The sequence below is a fragment of the Lepus europaeus genome, chromosome 2, assembly GCF_033115175.1.
Source record: "Lepus europaeus isolate LE1 chromosome 2, mLepTim1.pri, whole genome shotgun sequence".
Taxonomy (NCBI): Eukaryota; Metazoa; Chordata; class Mammalia; order Lagomorpha; family Leporidae; genus Lepus; species Lepus europaeus.
Window position 1 is genome coordinate 54,813,509 of NC_084828.1, and position 23,027 is coordinate 54,836,535.

Genomic DNA, 23,027 nt, shown 5'->3' on the forward strand with positions numbered 1-23,027 from the left:
TTTCCTGCTCCATATTTAAAGACTTACCAGTCAAGAATAATATATCAAAAATGTTTTAACTGTTCAAAATGAATAAAAATATTTAGGACCTCGAGGTTATTTTCTTGTTTCTATTCTAATTGGGTCTTCCTTATTCAATGTAAGATGTATTTTTTAATAAATTTATTCCTCCTCCATTGGCTAATTGTTACTATTATACATTGTAATGTGAACCTCCTGGCAAGTTCTAGTATGTCAAATTTTCCCTTTTAGGAAGGAGTCCGATTCTTTGTGGTGGATTGCCGTCCTGCGGAACAGTATAATGCTGGTCATTTATCAACTGCTTTCCACTTAGATTCTGATCTGGTTAGTATAAAATGCTGATTAAATATTTCGTAAAGTAAAGAGAAAAAGTAATTCTTTTCTTTAGCTCAGAAATAAATATGCATGTCTCAGATTGGGGATGTTGTTCTTTCTACCTAAGAGGGAATCTCTGCTTTTCAAAGAAAAGTGTACCTCTCTTTCAGGACACCCTTTTGACATCATAAATAGTAGATGGAAACTGTTAACTATGGCTTACTGCTGCTTACCATTGTTATGTCATAAGTTCTAAACGTACTATCAGCTACCTGATAGAGCACTTGGCATAGTGTCTTGGACCTGTAAGCACTCTATAAGCATCAGGTTTTGTTATAATTGGGTAAGAATGTTAAAAGCTTTCACTACAAACAATTTTTTAATCCTGAGCACTTATATGTACAGTAAATTACTATTTAATAAGGATATCCTCTGGCATAAGTGTGCTTGGTTGTTAAATTAATATCCTAAAGTCCTATCAATTGAAGAAATAAATAATTAAATATTGTCAAATACTTAGAGCCATTGGAAGAACTTACAGTGATATCATTTAAGTCCTTCTTGGGTTATTGGAGGCTTGGGGATGGGGAAAACAGGAAGAGGAGTAATAGAGTAACCCTTTTGGCTGAACATGCAGTTTACGCTTCTCTTTACCATTCTTATCTGGTGCTGAGGCTGAAAGGGCGCGTGAAAGGGCATAGGTGGCATTGAGAGGAAACTCATGGAAAGTAGTGGTAGAACTCAGAGATTTTGGACACTGTAGGTGAGAAAGGCCCTCATAGCTTGTTTTATATCCTGTAGGTAAACTCTGTACCTATTCTTCCTTAATTATTAATTCCTCCCTTAGGCATATTTTTAAGATTATTTGGCATAGGCATTTGGCCTAATGGTTAAGAGGTTGGTTGAGACACCTGCATCCCATATGAAAATAACGGGGTTCAAGTCTTAGCTCCGCTTTTTTTTTTTTTTTTTTTTTTTTGTACAGGCAGAGTGGACGGTGAGAGAGAAAGGTCTTCCTTTTTCCGTTGGTTCACCCCACAATGGCCGCTGTGGCCAGCGCGTGCGGCTGGCTCACTGCGCTGTTCTGAAGCCGGGAGCCAGGTGCTTCTCCTGGTCTCCCATGCGGGTGCAGGGCCCAAGGACGTGGGCCATCCTCCTTATAATAATTTTTTAAAACTTTGGTGGTTGGGACAGGCATTTGGTTAAGTTGGCACTTGGGACACCCACATCCCAATAATGGAATACTGGCTCCTCTGCTTCCAATGCAGCTTCCTGCTAGTGTGTATCCTAGGAGGCAGCAAGTAATGGTTCAGCTACTTGGGTCTCTGCCTTCTCCTGGGAGACCTGGATTGAGTTCCAGGCTCCTGGCTTTGGTCTGGCCCAGCCCTGGCTGTTGGCAAGCATTTCATGAGTGAACCAGCAGGTGGGAGATCTCTGTTTCCTGTCTCACTGTCCCTCCAACCTTTCCTCCCTCCTACCTTTCAAATAAAATATAAATAGATTTTCAAAAAATTTTGCAGCTAAATGAATTTTCATCCTTGTATCTCCAAACCTAGAGTAGTACGGTCAAATAAGTATGACTGAACTTAGAGATACCTGTTTGGTATGTAAATGGAGCGAAAAAATAGAGCTTGTTTTGAGCTATTATTGTTAGTCACGAGTTCTTGCATTCAATGTTAAAGTCTTTCTGTCATGACACCATGGCATGTTGTCTGTTAGGGGAAAAACAAAAACCAACATGGGGCTGATGCTGTGGTATAGTGGATAAAGCTGACACCTTCAGTGTCAGCTTCCCATATGGATGGCGGTTCATGTCCTGGCTGCTCCACTTCCAATGCAGCTCTCTGCTATGGCCTGGGAAAGCAGTAGAAGATGGGCCAAGTCCTTGGGCCCCTACACCCGTATGGGAGACCTGGAAGGAGCTCCTGGCTCCAGGCTTTGGATCAGCACGTTGTGGCCAATTAAGGAGTGAACCAGCGGATGGAATACACCTCTCCCTCTCTCTGCCTCTCCTTCTCTCTCTCTGTGTAACTCTGACTTTCAAATAAATAAATCTTTAAAAACAACAACAACATGGGCCGGCGCCGCGGCTCACTAGGCTAATCCTCCGCCTTGCGGCGCCGGCACACCGGGTTCTAGTCCCGGTCGGGGCACCGATCCTGTCCCGGTAGCCCCTCTTCCAGGCCAGCTCTCTGCTGTGGCCAGGAAGTGCAGTGGAGGATGCCCCAGGTGCTTGGGCCCTGCACCCCATGGGAGACCAGGAGAAGCACCTGGCTCCTGCCATCGGATCAGTGCGGTGCGCCGGCCGCAGCGCACCTGCCGCAGCAGCCATTAGAGGGTGAACCAACGGCAAAAGGAAGACCTTTCTCTCTGTCTCTCTCTCACTGTCCACTCTGCCTTTCAAAAAAAAAAAAACAACAACAACAACAAAATTTTCTCTAATAGAATTTTTATTTTTCATAATTTAATCTTTCTGTGAATTTTCAACTTTTGTTCTGATGTATTATAGGTCCATTTTTTTCTATTTTCCCAGGGATTTCGCTTGTTTCTTTTTCACTCTTTAAGCTTTGCAAATGTACGTGAAGCATGAGCTTGACAAGTTTAAAAAAAATTTTTTTTTTTAATTTTCTAGATGCTCCAGAATCCATCCGAGTTTGCACAATCAGTAAAATCCTTGCTGGAAGCACAGAAGCAGTCCATTGAGTCCGGCTCCATAGCTGGTGGGGAGCACCTCTGTTTTATGGGTAGTGGCAGAGAGGAAGAAGACATGTATATGAATATGGTTCTGGCACACTTTTTACAGGTATGCTAACATAGATTGTTTCACTTTGGCTTGGTTGTTGCTTTCATCTTGAAGAAGTTTGCATGGATAACTTTTTTTGCTTCATGTATACTGTCATATTTATCTATTGTTTCCTTTATAGCAGCTTGGTTTATATTTTGCCAAAACAGGTCATCTTCAAGTTTTTCTCACATCTTTATATTGTTTACTTTTTAACTTTATGTCTAGAACCATCAGTAGTTTATTTCTGTGTACGAAGTGACAGGAATGAAAAAAATTCTTTTCCTTGATAGGTAACTTGTCAATTTGAAATACTACCTTTTTGGTATATTGAATTCCTCTATGCATCGGGATACTCTGTTATGTTAATCTTTATCCATATTCATACCTTGATACTTTTTACATTAGCTATTTAATTCATTTTTATGAATAAACAGGGACCTGTGCTGTGGCACAGTGGGTTAAGCCACTGCCAGTGACGCTGGTATTCCATACAGGCTCCAGTTCAAGTCCTGGCTACCACTTCCGATCCAGCTTCTTGCTAATGTATCTGGGAAAGCAGTGGAAGATGGCCCAAGTCCTTGGACCCCTGTACCCGGGGGAAACCCTGAAGAAGCTCCTGGCTCCTGGCTTATGCCTGGCCATTTGAGGAGTGAAACAGCTGTCGAGGCCATTTGAGGAGTGAAACAGTGGATGGAAGCTCATGCTCTCTTGCTCCGCCTCTCCCTCCCTCTCCCTTTGTCTCTCCTATCTCTCGTGTAACTCTGGCTTTCAAATAAAATAAATAAATCTTAAAAAAATAAGAAAAAGAATAAACATTTACGCATATTTACTCATGACATACAGCCATCTTTCCTTTTTGTATCTGAATATTGCCTTCAGCAAAACTAATGCAGCCTATCCCTCTACTTTCCTTCAAAATCTCTCGGGAGCTGCGCTGTGGCACAGCAAGTTAAAGCCATGGCCTGTAGCACCAGCATCCCATATGGGCACCAGCGGCTGTTCCACTTCCTATCCAGCTCCCTGCTAATGCGCCTGAGAAAGCAGCAGAAGACAGCCCATGTCTCTGGGCCCCTGCATCCACATGGGAGACCCAGAAGAAGCACCTAGCTCCTGGCTTTGACTGGCCCACCCCTGGCCATTGAGGCTATCTGGCGAATGAAACAGCGGATGGAACATCTCTTTCTCTCTCTGTCCTTCTCTATGTAAATCTGCCTTTAAATATATATATATATAAAGATTTATACATATAAATCTGTAAGTAAATATATACATGTATATATATCTATAAAACATAAAACCTCATTCAGTAATGACTCTTTCTTTACACAAAAATTGTGGCTTATTAAGTGTTTTTGGTACTTTATACCAAGCCCTTACTTTGTATCATCTTGAGCTGTGGAATCTAAGATTACATGTAAGCATGGTGTTAACAAATTATTTCATTTGAATTATTTTATATTCATGTTGTATCTTACTGGGAATCTGGCTTGAGAAAATCAGTCTAAAATCCTTGAAGGCAAAGCCAGAAAAGGAAGAAGGTATTTGGGGGACTAATTGTAAAATAGTTTTAAACCTTATTAAAGATCTTATACACTTATATAGAATAACAAAAATAGGAACCCAGGCACATTTTTAAAAAGATTTGTTTTTTGAAAGGCAGAGCAACAGAGAAAGGAGAGAAAGAGAGATCATCCATTCGTTGGTTCTCTCCCAAATGGCCACAACTCTGGGACTGTGCCATGCTGAAACCAAGAGCCTGAAGCACCAACCTGATCTCCTACATAGTTTCCAGGGGCCTAAGTACTTGGGCCATCTGCTACCTTCTCGAAAACATTAGCAAAGAGCTGGATGGGAAGTGGAGTAGCAGAGTCTCAAACCAGCACTCCAATATAAGATGCAGTGTCTTAACCCACCACATCATGAAGCCCCACAAACACATTTTACTCATACATTTAACTGGCCTATTTTAAAAAATGATTCAGTGGGCTGATCTTCTGCCTGCGGCGCTGGTACCCAGGTTCTGTCCTGGCTGCTCCTCTTCCGGTCCAGCTCTCTGCTGTGGCCCGGGAAGGCAATGGAGGATGGCCCAAGTGCTTGGGCCCTGCAACCACATGGGAGACCAGGAAGAAGCACCTGGCTCCTGGCTTTGGATCGGCCGCAGCACACCGGCCATAGCAGCCATTTGAGGGGTGAACCAATGGAAGGAAGACCTTTCTCTCTGTCTCTCTCTCTCTCACTGTCTAACTCTGCCTGTCAAAAAAAAAAAAAAAGATTCAGTGTAAACTATATATTGTGAGAATTGCAATATAGCAAGGGTTTTCAATATGTGACTTTTTATTATTATTCAAATTCTTGATGAAGTTATAGAAATTTTTTTTAAGGATTTAGTTTATGTATTTGAAAGGCAGAGTTACAGAAAGAGGGAGAGGGAGAGACAGAGAAATCTTCCATTCACTGGTTCACTCCCAAGATAGCCACAACAGCTAGGAGCCTGGGCCAGACCAAAGGCAGGAGCCAGGAGCTTCTTCCGGATCTCTCACATGGGTGCAAGGACCTGGGCCAACCTCTGCTCCTTTCCCAGGCACATCAGCAAGGGGCTGGATTGGAAGTAGAGCAGCTGGGACTTGAACTGGTGGTGTATGGAAAGCCAGCATCACAGGCAGCAGCTTTATCCACTATGCCACAACAGAGCCATGAAGTTACAGAAAATTTTCCCCAAGTTTGTATCATGGAAAATTTCAAAGAATTGAAAAGTTAAGAATTGAATACTTAACTTCTTTATAATATAATCATATAATTATTATACTTTTTTTAATCTGCGCAATTTTCCCTTTTCTTCCTAGTATCTAAAATTAGACATTGGATTTTGTTGATGTTCTGTTCCCATACACCTCTTTTAATTTACAGATTCCTTCTTTCTCTTTTTTCTTTGCATGTATTTGTTGAAAAAAGCGCAATTAATTTGTTGTATAGTTTCCTACATCCTGGATTTTGCTCTCTAGATTCACACAGTATCATTTGTCAGGCTTTGTCCCTTGTATTTCCTATAGGCTGGTATTTAGGTCTATAAACATCTAGGTCAGATTGCTGGAGGCAAGGGGTCCTGGAGAGGCGGAGTTTTCTTTGAGTTGGTGACAAATACTGTCCAGATGTCTTGTGTGTGTGAGTCTCTCTCTTTCTCTCTATATCATTACTTAGACCCATTATGTTTTTAGTGGCTTGCAAAATCGTAACATTCTGTCATTCTTCATAATTAACTGTACTATTTCCATATGTGTTGCTTTTTTTTTATAAAGGATATAAAATTTTGCAAGCTTTTGGAAATGACTCTGGTTATATCATATTATTTTGATTTTAGTATCCCATTATTGTGACTACACTAAAATAATAATCAACAGACTTGTTAATAGCAAGGAAGTTGTCCCCTTCTTCCCAGACCTTACATTACACAAAGTAAATGTCTATTTTCTCTGTGCTAAAGTCTAGACATTTAATGGGTAGCCATGGCCATGTAATATATATAAAATGCAAACATATAATATATAAAATTTACCAATGTTTTAGAATTATCAGAACCTTTAATTAAGTTGCATTTTGTAATTTAAATTTAATTTTCTGTTACAGAAAAACAAAGAATATGTGAGTATTGCCAGTGGAGGATTTATGGGTAAGATTTAATTTGTTAAATTATTTGTCTCTGCTTTTTAGAGAAAATTACATTAATTATACGCAGAGCTGATTTGGAATAACAATATTAGTGGGGCCAGTGCCGTGGCACAGTAGGTTAATCCTCCACCTGCGGTGCCGGCATCCCATATGGGCATCGGTTCTAGTCCTGGCTGCTCCTCTTCCAATCCAGCTCACTGCTATGGCCTGGGAAAGCAGTAGAAGGTGGCCCAAGTACTTGGGCCCCTGCACCCACGTGGGAGACCAGGAAGAAGCACCTGGCTCCTGGCTTCAGATTGGTGTAGCTCTGGCCGTTACAGCCATTTGGGGAATGAACCAGTAGATGGAAGACCTTTCTCTCTGTCTCTCCCTCTTCCTGTCTGTAACTCTACCTCTCAAATAAATAAATAAAATCTTTTGTAAAAAAAATAAAAAAGGAATAACAATATTAGTAAAAGAATAGATTTTCTGTTTAGTCATTCAAGATTTTCAGAAAAGACAGGCCAGCAAGAACATACAGATAGCAAATATTCACATGAGTGAATATTTGATGAAATACTATTTGAATAAATGTGTTTAATTAGCTTAATATTTCTGTAAAACTACATGAAAATTTGCCCATATTATTTGTCTCTAAAGAGGAGTTGGAGGGACCAGGAAATGAAAGTTGGAGGTATCCTTTTCTCTGTCTACCTTCATACTGTTTGGCAGTATTATTTATAATTTTATTATATTTTTAAAATATTTACTTATTTATATATATTTGAAAGACAGAGTGAAATCTGCTGGTTCACCTCCCAACTGGTTGCAGTAGCCAAGGCTGGGGCAGGCCAATGCTTAGAGCCAGAAACTCTGTCCTGGTCTCCCACATGGGTGTCAGAGGCCTGAGTACCTAGGCCGTCTTCTGCCGCCTTCCCATGTGCATTAGCAGGAATCTGGATCAAAAGCAGGGACGCTGAGACTCAAACTGGCACTCTGATAACAGGATGCCAGCATCACAAGCGGTGGTTTAACACAGTGCCAGCCCATCATTTTAAATGCAGTAACAGCTAAGTGTTGTCCAAATGGAATAAAACAAGCTGTGTTTTCAAATCTGCAGAATAATATATAGTAATCTACTATAGTAAAGTTGGCAAGATCTCTGCAGGCAAGTATTTGAGAATTTTGAAGGATTGCTTTATGGCAGTAAGATTAAAATAGACCATTTCTTATATTAGAAAAAGTGATGCCATGAATGTACTAAACTATAAATACTGGGAGAAATTAATGGTAAAATCAAATCAATAGATGCTAAAAGTAACTGAATTTTGGGTTTTAATCATGGCAGTCTTATATGAAATAAGTTCTAACCTAATATAATTATTATGCTGTTTCTTAGAATTTCTGATAAATTAGGATGTATTATATACTTTTGCTTTTCCTGATATTATCAAGGATTTTTGCTATCTCATATGTATCATGACCTGATAGCTGACTTTTTTTTTTTTTTTGGACAGGCAGAGTGGACAGTGAGAGAGAGACAGAGAGAAAGGTCTTCCTTTTGCCGTTGGTTCACCCTCTAATGGCTGCTGCGGCAGGTGCGCTGCGGCCGGCGCACCGCACTGATCCGATGGCAGGAGCCAGGTGCTTCTCCTGGTCTCCCATGGGGTGCAGGGCCCAAGGACTTGGGCCATGCTCCACTGCACTCCCTGGCCACAGCAGAGAGCTGGCCTGGAAGAAGGGCAACCGGGACAGGATCGGTGCCCCGACCGGGACTAGAACCCCGTGTGCTGGCGCCGCAAGGTGGAGGATTAGCCTAGTGAGCCGCGGCGCCAGCATAGCTGACTATTTTTGAGGCTCCTACCCTGGGTTATCTACAAAAGGGATTATTTTAATTAATGCTGAACAATGAATACTACCCCAATGTCCGTTGTTATTTATTAGGAATCCTGAAGCTTGGTTATTAGACTTGTAATTCTAAAAAGACTCCACAGAGGATTTCTGTATTATTGTCTAGACTTTAGAAACTTTTGAGGGTCCAGCACTGTGGCGCTGGCATCCCATATGGGCGTCTGTTAGAGTCCCAGCTGCTTGACCTCCAATCCAACTCCTTGCTAATACACCTGAGAAAGCAGTGGAGGATGGCCCAAGTGCTTGGGCCCCAGTACCCACACAGGAGACCTGGAAGAAGCTCTTTTATTTATTTATTTGAAAGGCAGAGGTACAGAGAGGCAGAGGGAGAGGGAGGTCTTCCATCTGCTGGTTCACTCCCGAAATGGCTGCAGCAGCCAAAGCTGGTCCAATTCAAAGCCAGAAGCTTCTTCTAGGTCTCCCACATGGGTGCAAGGGCCCAAGGACTTGGGCCATCTTCTACCACTTTCCCAGTCCATAGCAGAAAGCTGGATTGGAAGTGGAGCAGCCAGGACTCGAATCAGTGTCCAAATGGGATGCCGGCACTATAGGTGGCAGCTTTACCCACTACACCACAGTGCTGGCCAAATAAATAAATCTTTAAAAAAGAAACTTTTGAAAAACCATGAATTATTTCTTTTACCAGGAATAGTCCCTGTTTCCTTAACTGTCAATACCTAGGACCGGCTGGCACCGTGGCTCAACAGGCTATTCCTCCGCCTAGCGGCACTGGCACACCGGGTTCTAGTCCCGGTTGGGGCGCCAGATTCTGTCCCGCTTGCCCCTCTTCCAGGCCAGCTCTCTGCTATGGCCCGGGAGTGCAGTGGAGGATGGCCCAAGTGCTTGGGCCCTGCACCACATGGGAGACCAGGAGAAGCACCTGGCTCTTGCCTTCGGATCAGCCCGGTGCACCGGCCATTGGAGGGTGAACCAACGGCAAAAGGAAGACCTTTCTCTCTGTCTCTCTCTCTCTCACTGTCCACTTTACCTGTAAAAAACAAACAAACAAACCAACCATACCTAGGACCGCTTTTTTATATTTAGAGAAAAATTGATTAGAATTTCTCTTTGGTAGAACAAATGCCACATTAGGTTTGTGTTAATTCTTTGTCATAAAAATGTTGCAGAGATTATGTTAATACTTAAAATTGACTTCTCTGAAGGAAAACATAAAGCCTATACAAATATCACCACCCTCAGGGGCAATTAAAAAATGTTATCTATGGGGGCCGGCTCTGTGGCCTAGCAGGTAAAATCCCTTATGGGTGAATCACAATTGCTCTTCTTCTGATCCAGCTATCTGCTATGGCTTGGGAAAGCAGTGGAGAATTGCTTGGGTTCTGGGGCCCCTGTACCTGTGTGGGAAACCTGAAGGAGGCTTCTTGCTTTCTGGCTTTGGATTGGTGCAGCTCTGGCTGTTGTGGCTATCTGGGGAGTGAACCAGCAGATGAAAGACCTCTCTCTCTATCTCTATCTCTGCCTCTCTGTAACTCTGCCTTTCAAGTAAATAAATAAATCTTTTAAAAAAAAATGTTATCTGTGTATAGAGGGCCTTAGAAGGAAGAAGAGGAAGGTTTGCTATAGCCAAGAGTCGCTTTACTCCTTTGTGAAAGTGCAGGAAGAAATACCTGTACTTTGGTAATGAGTCTTTCCAAAGAGGGTTAAGATTTCATGTTCTATTTTGCTTTTCGTATTTATCTTAGCACTGCAACAGCACCTGGCAGACATTAATGTGGATGGGCCAGAAAATGGTTATGGTCATTGGATTGCTAGTACCTCGGGCTCAAGGAGCAGCGTCAATTCTTCCATTGATGTAAGTGTATGTGCAGAATATGTCACCAGACTTGGATAAAGGTGATTCATTACTAAACCCTCACCATTACAGAAATGGAGTTAAAATATTTTAGGCTCACACAATAAGGAACAACATTATTGGGAGGTTAATGAAGTGATGGAGCAAGCCTGCATAACTGAACTAGTCAGGAGTTCTTGAGGTCCAACTGCTCAATTCAAATTTCTCCCTGTCTAGCTACAGTTTGGTATCACCCAGTGACAGTTACATGCTCCTGCTTAAATATCAGTGGAGTCGAAAGCATTTCAGTCATGGAAAGCCAAGATACTGTGGTAATAAATGTCCCACATGAAGGACCTCGGTGAGTGAGACCCCAGAAGAAAAAAGTGGTCATCAAAGGAGATACTTTTCTCTGAAGGGAGGAGAGAACTTCCACTTTGCTTATGGCCTTATCTAAATACTGACAGACTTTGTGAATTCAAGAGGCTTCCATAGCCGAGGCAGCTCTTGTCAAGAGCCTTGGGTGATCACTGACATCATACATAAGAATGTTGTTAAATTAACAACAGGAGTCACTGTTGACTAACTTCTCATTCAGGACCTCTGTCCCTAAAGAGTTGTATTATAAGTATGTCTAAGTGCTTGCGAAGGATGTGTTATTCTTGGGTGCTTCTTTAAAGTTAATTAAGTTTCTAAAAAAAAAAAGTGAAATTAACTTCAAAATGCAATGACTTTGAACAGCTCTTGTCTCTACTGTTGAGGAACAGTTTTTTGGTTTTTCTGTGCAAGTTGTTAAACTCTTTACTTAGTATAGAGTTGGTCTTCTATGTATAAAGTTAATCAAAAATGGATCTTACTTGAGAATGTGACTAGGAATGGGAGAGGGAGGAAGAGGGGTGGGAGTGGGGCTGGGAGGGTGGGTATGGCGGGACAAATCATTATATTCCTAAAGTTGTGCTTATGAAATGCATGAAGTTTGTATTCCTTAAATAAAAGGTTTCTTTGGGAAAAAAAAATTAGTGGAGATAATTCTGGATCCAGTGACTAGCTGGGACTCTTGAGAAAACTGATTCTAGGAATCTCCCTATTAGTTTAGGCCAGGAAAAATACTGGTGCTCTTGCTTGTATCTCCTACATGCTATGTCTGTGCCCCGCCCCACTACAACTTAAATGATTAGGACTTCAGTCTGCCCACATTCAAGAATGGGCCAAGCAGGGGCTGACATTGTGGCACAGCATGTTAAACCACTTCTTGTGACACCAGCATCCGATATTGGAATGCCAGTTTAATTCTTAACTGCTCTGCTTCTGATCCAACTCTCCAGTAATGTGCCTGGGAAAGCAGCAGAGAATGGTTCAAGTGCTTGGGCCCCTGCCACTCATGTGGGAGACCTGGATGGAGTTTTGGGCTCCTGACCTAGCTTTTGGGACTAGTTGGAGAGTGAACCAGCAGATGCTCGCTCGCTCTCTCTCTTTCTCTCTTTCTCTCTCTCTCTCTCTCTATCTCTCCTTTTTCTGTCACATTGCCTTTCAAATAAATAAATAAATCTTTATTAAAAATACTATTGTCAATCCTATCATGTTTTAGTTATTGACATGTGCATTACTGCAGGGTTTTGCTATAGAGGATAAATCCATGTTTTTTTGTTTTAATTTGGAAATATTTGTGTATAGGTCTTAAGCTTTTTCAATATTCATATCAGTTGAATTAGATGTCATTAAATCATTTTCTTAACAAATACTAGTCCTTGTATATATAATGGTTATTCTTTAAAACAAATATAAAGGAAAACTGCAGTGCAAGCTCTTGGTTACTATCTGAACCCACATACCTCTCTCTGTCTGAACATACCTGGGTTCAGATTTCATCCCTGTAACTTCCTTCTTCATCTCAAGCAGATTCTTTCAGCTGTGGTTTCTCCACTTATGGAGTAGAGATGATAATAACAGAACTTTCTTCATAAGGATGACTTGAGGATTAAGTGTTCAAGCGTATGTATAGTCACTAAATACTTAATATTTATTTTTAATAATCCTTACTAGATGTATTAATTGAAATTTATCTTTAGCCATGCACATGAAAGCTGACTATTGTCATATTATCGGAATTCTCTGAGAAGTTTGGTTTTAACTTGATCCTCCAGATATCTAAGAGCTCTTCATGTGAAATCATCATTTATTTAATAATAAACATTGGCTGTTTAAATTTTTTTTTAAGATTTATTTGAAACAGAGGTAGAGAGAGAGAGAAATCCTCCAACTGCTGTTTCACTCCCCAAATGGCCGCAAGGGCCAGAGCTGGGCCAGATGAAAGCCAGGAGCCAGGAGCTTCTTCTAGGTTTCCTATGTGAGCAGTGGAGGCCCAAGGACTTGGGCCATCTTCCACTGCTTTCCCAGGCACATTCGCCTGGAGCTGGATCGGAAGCAGAGGAGCTGGGACTTGAACTGGTGCCCAATTGGGATGCCAGCATCGCAGGCAGTGGCTTTACCTGCTAAGACACAGCACTGGCCCCTGTTTAAATTTTATATTTTTTTATTTTTCTTAAAGATTTATTTATTTTAAAGTCAGAGTTATACAGAGAGAGAAGGAGAGGCAGAGAGAGAGAGAGAGAGAGAGGCCTTCCATCCGCTGGTTCACTCCCCAGTTGGCCACAATGACTGGCGCTGTACCGATCCAAAGCCAGGAGCCAGGAGCTTCTTCCGGGTCTCCCATGCAGGTGCAGGGGCCCAAGGACTTGGGCATCTTCACTGCTTTCCCAGGCCATGGCAGAGAGCTGGATCGGAAGTGGAGCAGCTGGGACTTGAACCAGCAACCATATGGTATGTCGGCACTGTAGGTGGCAGCTTTACCCGCTACACCACAGCACTGGCACCCCGTGTTTAAATTTTAATAACTGAATAAAGTATATGTATTACAATTTGTTTAATTAGTATCTTGTTGCATTGCTTTCTGTCTTTTTCTACTACAAACACTATTAATAACATTCTATCGCAATTAATTTTTCTAGTATTGGCAGATATTATGATTATTTAATGCTAAAGTGGAATAACATGATTTAAAAAAAGATGACATGTCAGAATCCTTAAAATTCTGTATGATTATCATGTATTCCTCCAAAAAACGTTGAAATTTGTATTTCCATCCACAGCATTGCATAGCCTTTTTTTTTTTTTTTTTGTAGATGTATTTATTTATTGGAAAGGCAGAGAGAAAGAGAGATCTTCCATCTGCTGGTTCACTTTCCAAATGGCCATAATGGCCAGAAGTGGGCCAAGCCAAAGCCAGGAGCCTGAAGCTTATTTCTGGTTTCCCATGTGGTTGCAGGGGCTTAAGTACTTGAGCCATCTTACACTGCTTCCCTTGGCACATTAGCAGGGAGCTGGTTTGGAAGTGAAGCAGCCAGGACTCGAACTGGCACACATATGGGATGCTAACACTGCAGGCAGAGGCTTATATATTTCAAAGATTTATTTATTTGAAAGAATTACAGAGAGAGAGAGGGAGAGAGACAAAGAGATCTTCCATCCTCTGCTTCACTCCCCAAAAGGCTGCCAGAGACTGCCATTCATATTTGAAATATTTTATATTTATATATATAAATTATATATAAATATTTTATATTCACTCCCCAAATGGCTGCCAGAGACTGCCATTCATATTTGAAATATGTTATATTTACATATATAAATTATATATAAATATATATTTTATTTGTGTGTGTCTGTTTTAGTATTTTATTTTAAAAATAATCATTATGTATTTATGTATATGTAAATATAGTTTTGTTTCATTTTTTTCACTGAATATAGGAGCATTTTCTAGTGATTTCTGATTTTTTAGTATGTTTTTTAATGTTTATGTAATTTTCTATCATATAGTACCTAGGTCTGTGATACTATTTCTGATGGTTTCCTTCCCTTAATTTTTGAAGAATTAGTAAAACATAGGGTCACTTTTAAACATTTGTCACCCTTCACAAAATTGCCCTCTAGGGTATATGTTGGCAATTCAGTGAAGCAGTTTAAGAATTATGTCCATGGGGCCAGTGTTGTGGCATAGCAGGTTAAGCCTCTACCTACAACACCAGGATCCCATATGAGTTCTGGTTCAAGTTCTGGCTGCTCTACTTCGGATCCAGCTCCCTGCTAATGGTGCCTGGAAAAGCAGCAGAAGGTGACCCAAGTGCTTGGGTTCCTGCACCCATGTTGGAGATGCAGAAGAAGCTCCTGGCTCCTGGCTTCGGTCTGGCCCAGCCCTGGCGGTTGTGACTGACCATTTGGGAAGTGAACCAGCAACATAGGTCTGTCTGTCTGTCTCTCTCTCTTTCTCTCTCTCTCTTTCAAATAAATAAAAAATAATGTCCACACCTGTTAGGGCAGGCTTTTGGCACAGCTGTTAAGCTGCCACCTGGATGCCTGCATCCCATATCAGAGTGCCTGCATTTGAATTTTGACTCTCCTTCCAGATTCATGCTAATGTACACCCTGGGAGGCAGTTGTAGATGTTTCAAGTACTTGAGTCCCTGCCACCCATGTGGGAGACTCAGATTGAGTTTCTGTTTTCTGGTTTCTACCTGGCACAGCTTTGGCTGTTATAGAAATTTGGGGAGTGAACCAGCGTTTGCGATCTCGATCCCTGTGGCCATCTCTGGCTTTCTGTCTTTCAAATAAAGAAAATAATTTTTAGGAAAGAATTATATCCACACCTATTATATATTTTTTAAAAGAATGATTTTATTTATTTGAAAGAGTTACAGAGAGACGTAGAGACAGAGAGAGGGGTCTTCCATCCATTGGTTCACCCCCCAGATGGCCATAATGGCCAGACCTGTACTGATCCAAAGCCAGGAGCCAAGAGCTTCTTCCGGGTCTCCCACGTGGGTGCAGGGGCCCAAGGACTTGGGCCATCTTCTACTGCTTTCCCAAGTCCACAGCAGAGAGCTGGACCGGAAGAGGAGCAGCCAGGACTAGAACCGGCGCCCATATGGGATGCCTGCACTTCAGGCCAGGGCTTTAACCCGCTGCGCCATAGCGCCAGCCCCCAACACACCTATTATGTTAAGAGGATATTTTTTCTTTCTTTTTTTTTTTTTTAATGTTTATTGATTTATTTGAAAGAGTTAGAGAGGGAGAGAGCGAGCGAATCTTCCATCCACTGGTCCATTCCCCAAATGGCCGCAATGTCAGGAGCTGGGCTGATCCAAAGCCAGAAGCCTCCTCTGGGTCTCCCACATGTCCCAGCTGCTTCTCTTCCAATCTAGCTCTCTGCTTGTGGCCTGGGAGAATAGTGGAAGATGGCCCAAGTGCTTGGGCCCCTGCATCCATGTGGGAGACCCAGGGGAGGCTCCTGGCTCCTGGCTCCTGGCTTTGGATCAGCACAGCTGCAACCATTGCGACCATCTGGGTAGTAAACCAGCAGATTGAAGTCCTCTCTCTTTCTTCCTTTGTCTGTAACTCTGCCTCTCAAGTAAATGAATAAAATCTTGAAGGGAAAAAAAAAAAAAAAGACTATGCACACATATATGTGCAAATACTGTTTTCTATTTTTACCGTCCTTTTTTTTTTTTTTTTTTTAAGAATTACTTGAAAGAGTGACAGAGAGCAGGAGAGATGGAGAAGGAGGTCTTTCACATGGGTGGCAGGTACCCAAGCACTTGGGCATCATCTGCTGCCTTCCTAGCCTCATTATCAAAAAGCAGGATTTGAAGCAGAGTAGCTGGAACCCAAACGAGCACTCTGATATGGGACGCAGGTGGCAGCTGCACCCCCTGTACCACAATACCTGCCTGTTTACCCTCTGTTCTTTAAAAGCTGATGAATGGCTTTTTTAGAGCTGCCATAACAAATATCCCACAAGCTGGGTGACTTCAACAACAGAAATTGATTTTCCCAGAAGTTTAAGGTAAAGGTGTTGGCTGGTTTTGTTTATCCTGAGGCCCCTCTGCTTGGCTTGCATATGACCATCTTTCCCCCAAATCTTTTTTTTTTTTTTTTTTTTTTGACAGGCAGAGTGGACAGTGAGAGAGAGAGACAGAGAGAAAAGTCTTCCTTTGCTGTTGGTTCACCCTCCAATGGCCGCCGTGGACGGCGCACCGCACTAATCCGATGGCAGGAGCCAGGTGTTTATCCTGGTCTCCCATGGGGTGCAGGGCCCAAGTACTTGGGCCATCCTCCACTGCACTCCCAGGCCACAGCAGAGAGCTGGCCTGGAAGAAGGGCAACCGGGACAGAATCCGGTGCCCCGACCAGGACTAGAACCCGGTGTGCCAGCGCCGCAAGGTGGAGGATTAGCCTATTGAGCCGCGGCGCCGGCTCCCCCAAATCTTAACATGACTTTATCTTTGCATATATCCCTGTTTCTCTTTCCTAAAAGGTGACCACTTAGATTGAATTAGGGCCCTCCCGTATGATCTTATTTAATCATACTTAACTCTTAATGGGCTCTCTCTCCAAATACAGTCACGTTCTGAAATGTATTGGGAGTTAGGGCTTCAGCAAATGAATTTGGCAGGGGTGCAAAAGACAGACAGCCTTTAGCAGTAGTGGATCTGCTAATCATTCGGAGAGCAATTTATCCATATATGTTCTTTTGTTTTGCTTTTTCAGGGTGAATCTTCTAATGGCTCAAATGATAGAGGAGTGAAATCACTAGTAAATAAAATGACTGTGGCTTTGAAGACAAAATCTGTTAATGTTAGGGAAAAAGTTATCAGTTTTATTGAGAATACATCAACTCCTGTGGACCGGTGAGTTGCTTACACAAGTTTATGATTTGTAATTGAAACTGAAATATGTCTGAAAGCAAGTTAATATTAGTTGGACATGTTCTAGAAAAGGGTCTTAAGATACATTTTTCTATTATTTCATTATAATTTCAAGATGTATCTTATTACTATTTGGTCAGAGTAAGAAATTAACGAATCTGTCCATTCATGCCATCCATTAAAAAAAATTCAAAGTGTTTCTGTGTTTTATACTTCATATAATAACTGTTTCCCAAATGTCAGATGGCTGGGGAATTATCTATTAAATGAAGTGATCTCATCAGGAACTTCTTCCTCTATCCAACTTTTTAAAACCTAGAGGAATTGGTTATGTTAAATATAGCAGAATCCTGCTTTCTCAAGTGTAAAAGTTTATGTCTTCATAGAATTTTGTTTACAGAATATAAATAAAACCTATTTCCCCATGAATTATGAAAGAGAGACATACCTAACAATTGTTAAAGAAGTTTAAGAATATATTGTCTCTTACTGTAACTGAGAGTATATTAATACATGTAATTTTTATAGGTTTTTTAAAAATTCTTTCATGTTCCTAGAGTTAAAAGCTTCCTTTGCAGTTCCAACACAGATTTCATTTCTTCTTTTTTTAAGATTTATTTTTTATTTATTTGAAAGGCAGAGTTAAAGAAATAGGAGAGGGCAGAGAGAGAATCTTTGCTGCACTAGTTCACTCCCCAAATGGCGACAATGGCCAGGATTGGGCCAGGCAAAAGCCAGGATCCAGAGCTTTTTCTAGGTCTCCCACATGGGTGCAGGGTACTTGGGCCATCTTCCACTGCTTTCCCAGGCACATTAACAGGAACTGGATCAGAAGTGGAGCCACCAGTTCTCTAACCAGCCACGCATTTGGGTGTCATAGGTAGAGGCTTAACCTGCTATGCCACAATGCCAGCCCCACAGATTTCATTTCTAAGCAAACTTGATCTCCAAAATGTGTTTTAGTATTTTATTTCACTGTCATGTTTTAACTTGTAGTATCCTGGGAAAGTTGAAAGAAATAATTGACTTTAAGAACTGAATATCAGGAATTTTTTGTTTGTCTCTTTTAGTGCTTCCCAACCCCCACCATTTAGTAATGAGCACTGAAAATAACATTGTTTTCACTAATCTAAAAAATGGTACTTTATCTGAAATGGTCAACTGTTAACTATTAAGTGTCTTAATAGGCCAGAGAGATTTGTTTGCTCAATATAGTTATGCCTGTTCTCAAAGCCTAACTCTTTCCATTTACATTAGTGTTTCCAAATTAGGTGGCTGTTAATTGCTAAATTTTATAGCAGGGATGTTTAAAATTTTATTTTAAAATGGGCTGGTGATAACTATGTCAAAAAGACTTGACTTTTTTAAGAGTATTGCTTAAAGTTAATTTTTTATTTTTCTTTGTACTTAGGATGATTGAGATCTTTTTTTTGTATATTGTACATTGTGGATTACAAAACTGGTTATACTGTATTTTTATTTTAAAACTTTTGCATTTTTTTATAATCATTTTGTTCTGTCCTTTACCTCAATTTGCTGTAGAATGTCTTTCAATCTTCCTTGGCCAGACAGATCATGTACAGAGCGGTAAGCTAATGAGCAGATCAGCTTTATGGAATTGTCCTTTTCTTTTAGCATGTCCCATGCCATCTGTAAGCCTTGTGCCATCTTGGCTAACATCTCATGCAGCTATCTCAACAGCTCAGATTGTCTCATTTTGCTTGTAGGAGTGTGCCATGCCAGTTATCTGTTTGTCTTTTTGGTTTATGCTTGATCACTTTAATGCTTTTTATTTCTTGCATGTGTCTTTGTATCTCTGATTCCTCAGAAGAAAAGCAAGTTCATTCTAACTTAAGAATTTCATGAAACCTGTAGTTTTTATTCTGAGAAAGGAGAAAGATACAAAGCAAAGTAGGCAGTAGTCGAGAGCTGGCAAAGTACTAGCTTTGGCTATCATTTACTTCTGTTGCCTACCTTAACAGTAGAGAAAAATCACAGTACCTAAAAGTAGACACACTTCATGTATATGATGTAGTTTTATAATTTTAGATTTTTCTTGTGATATATATATTTAGGTTGGTGAAGTAATATTTCCAAAAGAACCTGGACTTATATGTTTTGTTTTTCTTGAAAGAAATTAGACCATGGTGTATATTTTAATGTTTAATCCATCACTTCTTTGCCCACAATAAGTGGTGTGCTTGTCATTAAAAGACATAAAGATTTGATAAGTTTAAGGCTTGAAAATCTACTGAATCTTCAATTAGGATGAGGGAAAGAAATTTACCATCTTAATCTTTATGGTATTACAGTTTTGATAGACACAGAATTTTTTTGTCAATTAGAATATGAACTGTAGCAAGACATATGAATATTTAAAAAGACATTCTAGTCATACTTTAATGTAAGTTAAGCTTTAGAATACAGAGAGTTTTCCTTTTTCCTCAAATCATTTCAATACTTTCAGTGACTATAGACATATTACTTTTAAAGATGATGGTTTTTTTCTAATACTTTAGATGATGAGAGTTTTTATTTTTTGTGACTGTTCCTACACAATACCAATTACAGAGCATCTATTATAATTTTAACTATTTTTTCTTCGATTTTTATTCATTTGAGAAGCAGTGAGAGTGAGAGACAGCCCCTCATCCTTTCCTTCATTCCCCAAGTGCCCACAATGGCTGGGGCTGGGCCAAACTGAAGCCAGCAGCTGGGAACTCAATCCAGGTCTTCCGTTTAGGTGACAGGAACCCAACCAGTTGAGCCATCACTGCTGCTTCTCAGGGCCTGCACGAAAAGGGAACTAGAGTCAGGAGCCAGAGCTGGGAACCAAACCCAGGAACTTTGACAGGGTAAATGAATTCCTTAACTACTGGACAAAACACCTGCCCCTACCTAAGACTGTTTTAAAGAAAATTCCTTCTTTAAAATTATAATATATTTGTGAATTACCTTTCTCCTAATATAAGATCATTACATTAGTCTAACTTTATTTAACTCCCAAGTTTTCTCCCAAGTTATTTTTTTTTAACATCAGTTATCTTCAGTTGTTCATAAGCTGGTATATTTGTTTGAAAATAGAATTTAATGAAAAGTTTGGATGAGTTTGGTTTCTTGCCAAGGTTGCTGAAATAGGTTACAACCAGGCCAGACTACCTTGTAGATGTTTCTGTGACCTGGCAAAAAAGTATAAATATACTACCTTTTTTTTTTTTTTTTTTGTAAGATGTATTTATTTGTTTGAGAGGCAGAGTTACAGAGAGAGGGAGAGAAAAAGAGAGAGGTCTTCCATGTGCTGATTTACTCCCCAAATGGCTGCATCAGCCGGAGTTGGGCTTATCCAAAGGCAGGAGCCAGGAGTGAGGAGCTTCTTCTGAATCTCCCACATGGGTGCAGCGGCACAAGCACTTGAGCCATCTTCTACTGCTTTCCCAAGCCATTAGCAGAGAGCTGGACCAGAAGAGGAGCAGCCAGGATATGAACTGGTGCACATAGAATGCCAGCACCCCAGTCGGAGGCTTTACCTACTATGTCACAGCATCAGCCCCAATAAACTGCTTTTTAAATAGTCCAGCTATTAAATTTCATTTTAGCCAATCTTTTAGGAAATCTCATCAGTCCTTAGCATTTGTGTTCATAAAAATTTTCCTTGTATTTTAAATCTAATGAATAACTTGTTATTCATTAAAAAGATTATGTCTTTATTCATTCTTGCTTTCTTCTTCAAACATTATCTTTGTTACTTTCGATTGTTGTTAACAGTATAATTATGTTTTAATATCAATAGAGAACCTGTAGTTTAATCTCATTAGAATTTGATAATCTAAGTGCCACTTAAACAGTTTTATTTTAGATAAAGCTGTTACTTTTGTCATTGCCTTCTGATAGAAATCTGAGTCTGACTCTCAAAGGTACTTGAGTTAGTAATTTCCTTTTTTTCTTTCTAATGAACATAGTTTTATAATTTAAAGAATAATTGTATATTATTTGTTTTAATATAAGACCAAACCATCTCATAACCTTTAATTTAATCAAGCAATGAACTTTGTGTTTTTAAGCAGTTTGAAAGTCCCAGAGAATATTTGTTAAACACTAAACCCTCCTTTTAAAGATTTGTTTATTTGTTTATTTCAACGGCAGATCAACAGAGAGAGAGGGAAATACAGAAAGAAGTGTTTCATCTGCTGGTACACTCTCCACAGCTACAGCTGGGCCAGACTGAAGCTAGGAGCCAGGAACTCCATCCTGGTTTCCCAAGTGGGTGGCATGGGCCCAAGTACTTGGGCCATCTTTTGATGCTTTCCCAGTACATTAACATGAAACCATACTGTGAAAGCAGAGTAGCAGGGGACTTCAATCAACATCTGATATGTGATGGCAGCATCATACACAGCAGCTTAACACTCCGTGCCATAATGCCAGCCCCTAAACACTCTATTAAATATATTTGAGAGGTAGAGTTACAGAGAGAGAGAGAAAAGTCTTCTGTTTGCGGGTTCACTCCTCAAATGGCAGTAACTGCTAGAGCTGGACTGATCCAAAGCCCGGAGCCAGGAACTTCTTCCAGGTCTCTCATATGGGTACAGGAGTCCAAGCAATTGGGGTCATTTTCCACTGCTTTCCCAGGCCATTAGCAAGGCGCTAGATCAGAAGTGGAGCAGCCAGGACTTGGTATGTCAGTGCTGCAGGTGGAGGCTTAACCTACTACATCACAGCACCGGCCCCTGTTTTTGTTTATTGAGAAGTGTTGTTTGGGAAGAAGTAAAAATGCAAATCTACTTCACAAAAATTAGGTTATAATAAGATTTTAATTGATGATACTTATCTAAAAATATTTAAAATATAGATATGATCTATTCTGGGAAAATTGAATTCTAAAACTAAGTAGACATGAAAGTTGATTTGTTTTTTCCACATTGTATTTCTCTCTCTTTTTTTAAAGATTGATTTATTTATTTGAAAGTCAGAGTTATACACAGAGAGAAGGAGAGGCAGAGAGAGAGAGAGAGGGGTCTTCCATCCACTGGTTCACTCCCCAGTTGGCCGCAACGGCCAGAGCTGTGCCGATCCGAAGCCAGGAGCCAGGAGCTTCTTCTGGGTCTCCCACATGGGTGCAAAGGCCCAGGGACTTGGGCCATCTTCCACTCTGCTTCCCCAGGCCATAGCAGTGAGCTGGATCAGAAGTGGAGCAGCTGGGACTCGAACCGGTGCCCATACACCACAGCGCCAGCCCCTGTATATATCTTGATTATTATTATTTTTTTTTTTTTTTGACAGGCAGAGTGGATAGTGAGAGAGAGAGACAGAGAGAAAGGTCTTCCTTTTTGCCGTTGGTTCACCTTCCAATGGCTGCTGTGGCTGATGCATCATGCTGATCCGAAGCCAGGAGCCAGGCGCTTCTTCTGGTCTCCCATGCGGGTGCAGGGCCCAAGGAGTTGGGCCATCCTCCACTGCCTTCCCGGCCATAGCAGAGAGCTGGTCTGGAAGAGGGGCAACCGGGATAGAATCCGGCGCCCCAACCGGGACTAGAACCTGGTGTGCCGGCGCTGCAAGGCGGAGGATTAGCCTGTTAAGCCATGGCGCCGGCCCCTGTATATCTCTTGAAATAGAAGATTCTGGATGTCTTCACATATGCCAAAAAGAAAAAGAAAAATAGCTAGAGTCTTACAGTGTAGTAGGTAATCTTAACTAAACCTAATTCTGCAAATAAAACCATGATTTTTTTCCCCCAGAAACATGTAGTATTTGCTGTTAACATTTTAATTTTTCCTTTAGTTGATTTTGTATTACC

The 23,027-nt window shown here is 40.8% G+C and overlaps 1 protein-coding gene across 2 annotated transcripts in view; it reads left to right on the forward strand.

The window, feature by feature from the left end:
* The window catches only part of TBC1D23 (TBC1 domain family member 23), a 78,229-nt gene that overhangs the window by 43,861 nt on the left and 11,341 nt on the right, over positions 1-23,027 (forward strand). Inside the window, exons 10-15 of one of the 2 annotated variants that reach the window (XM_062206915.1) lie at positions 253-345; positions 2,969-3,139; positions 6,746-6,788; positions 10,381-10,490; positions 17,076-17,215; positions 18,776-18,820. In XM_062206915.1, coding sequence (XP_062062899.1) covers positions 253-345; positions 2,969-3,139; positions 6,746-6,788; positions 10,381-10,490; positions 17,076-17,215; positions 18,776-18,820 — 602 coding nt within the window. The remainder of the gene's footprint in view (positions 1-252; positions 346-2,968; positions 3,140-6,745; positions 6,789-10,380; positions 10,491-17,075; positions 17,216-18,775; positions 18,821-23,027) is intronic. The other variant, XM_062206919.1, reaches the window with a different exon arrangement.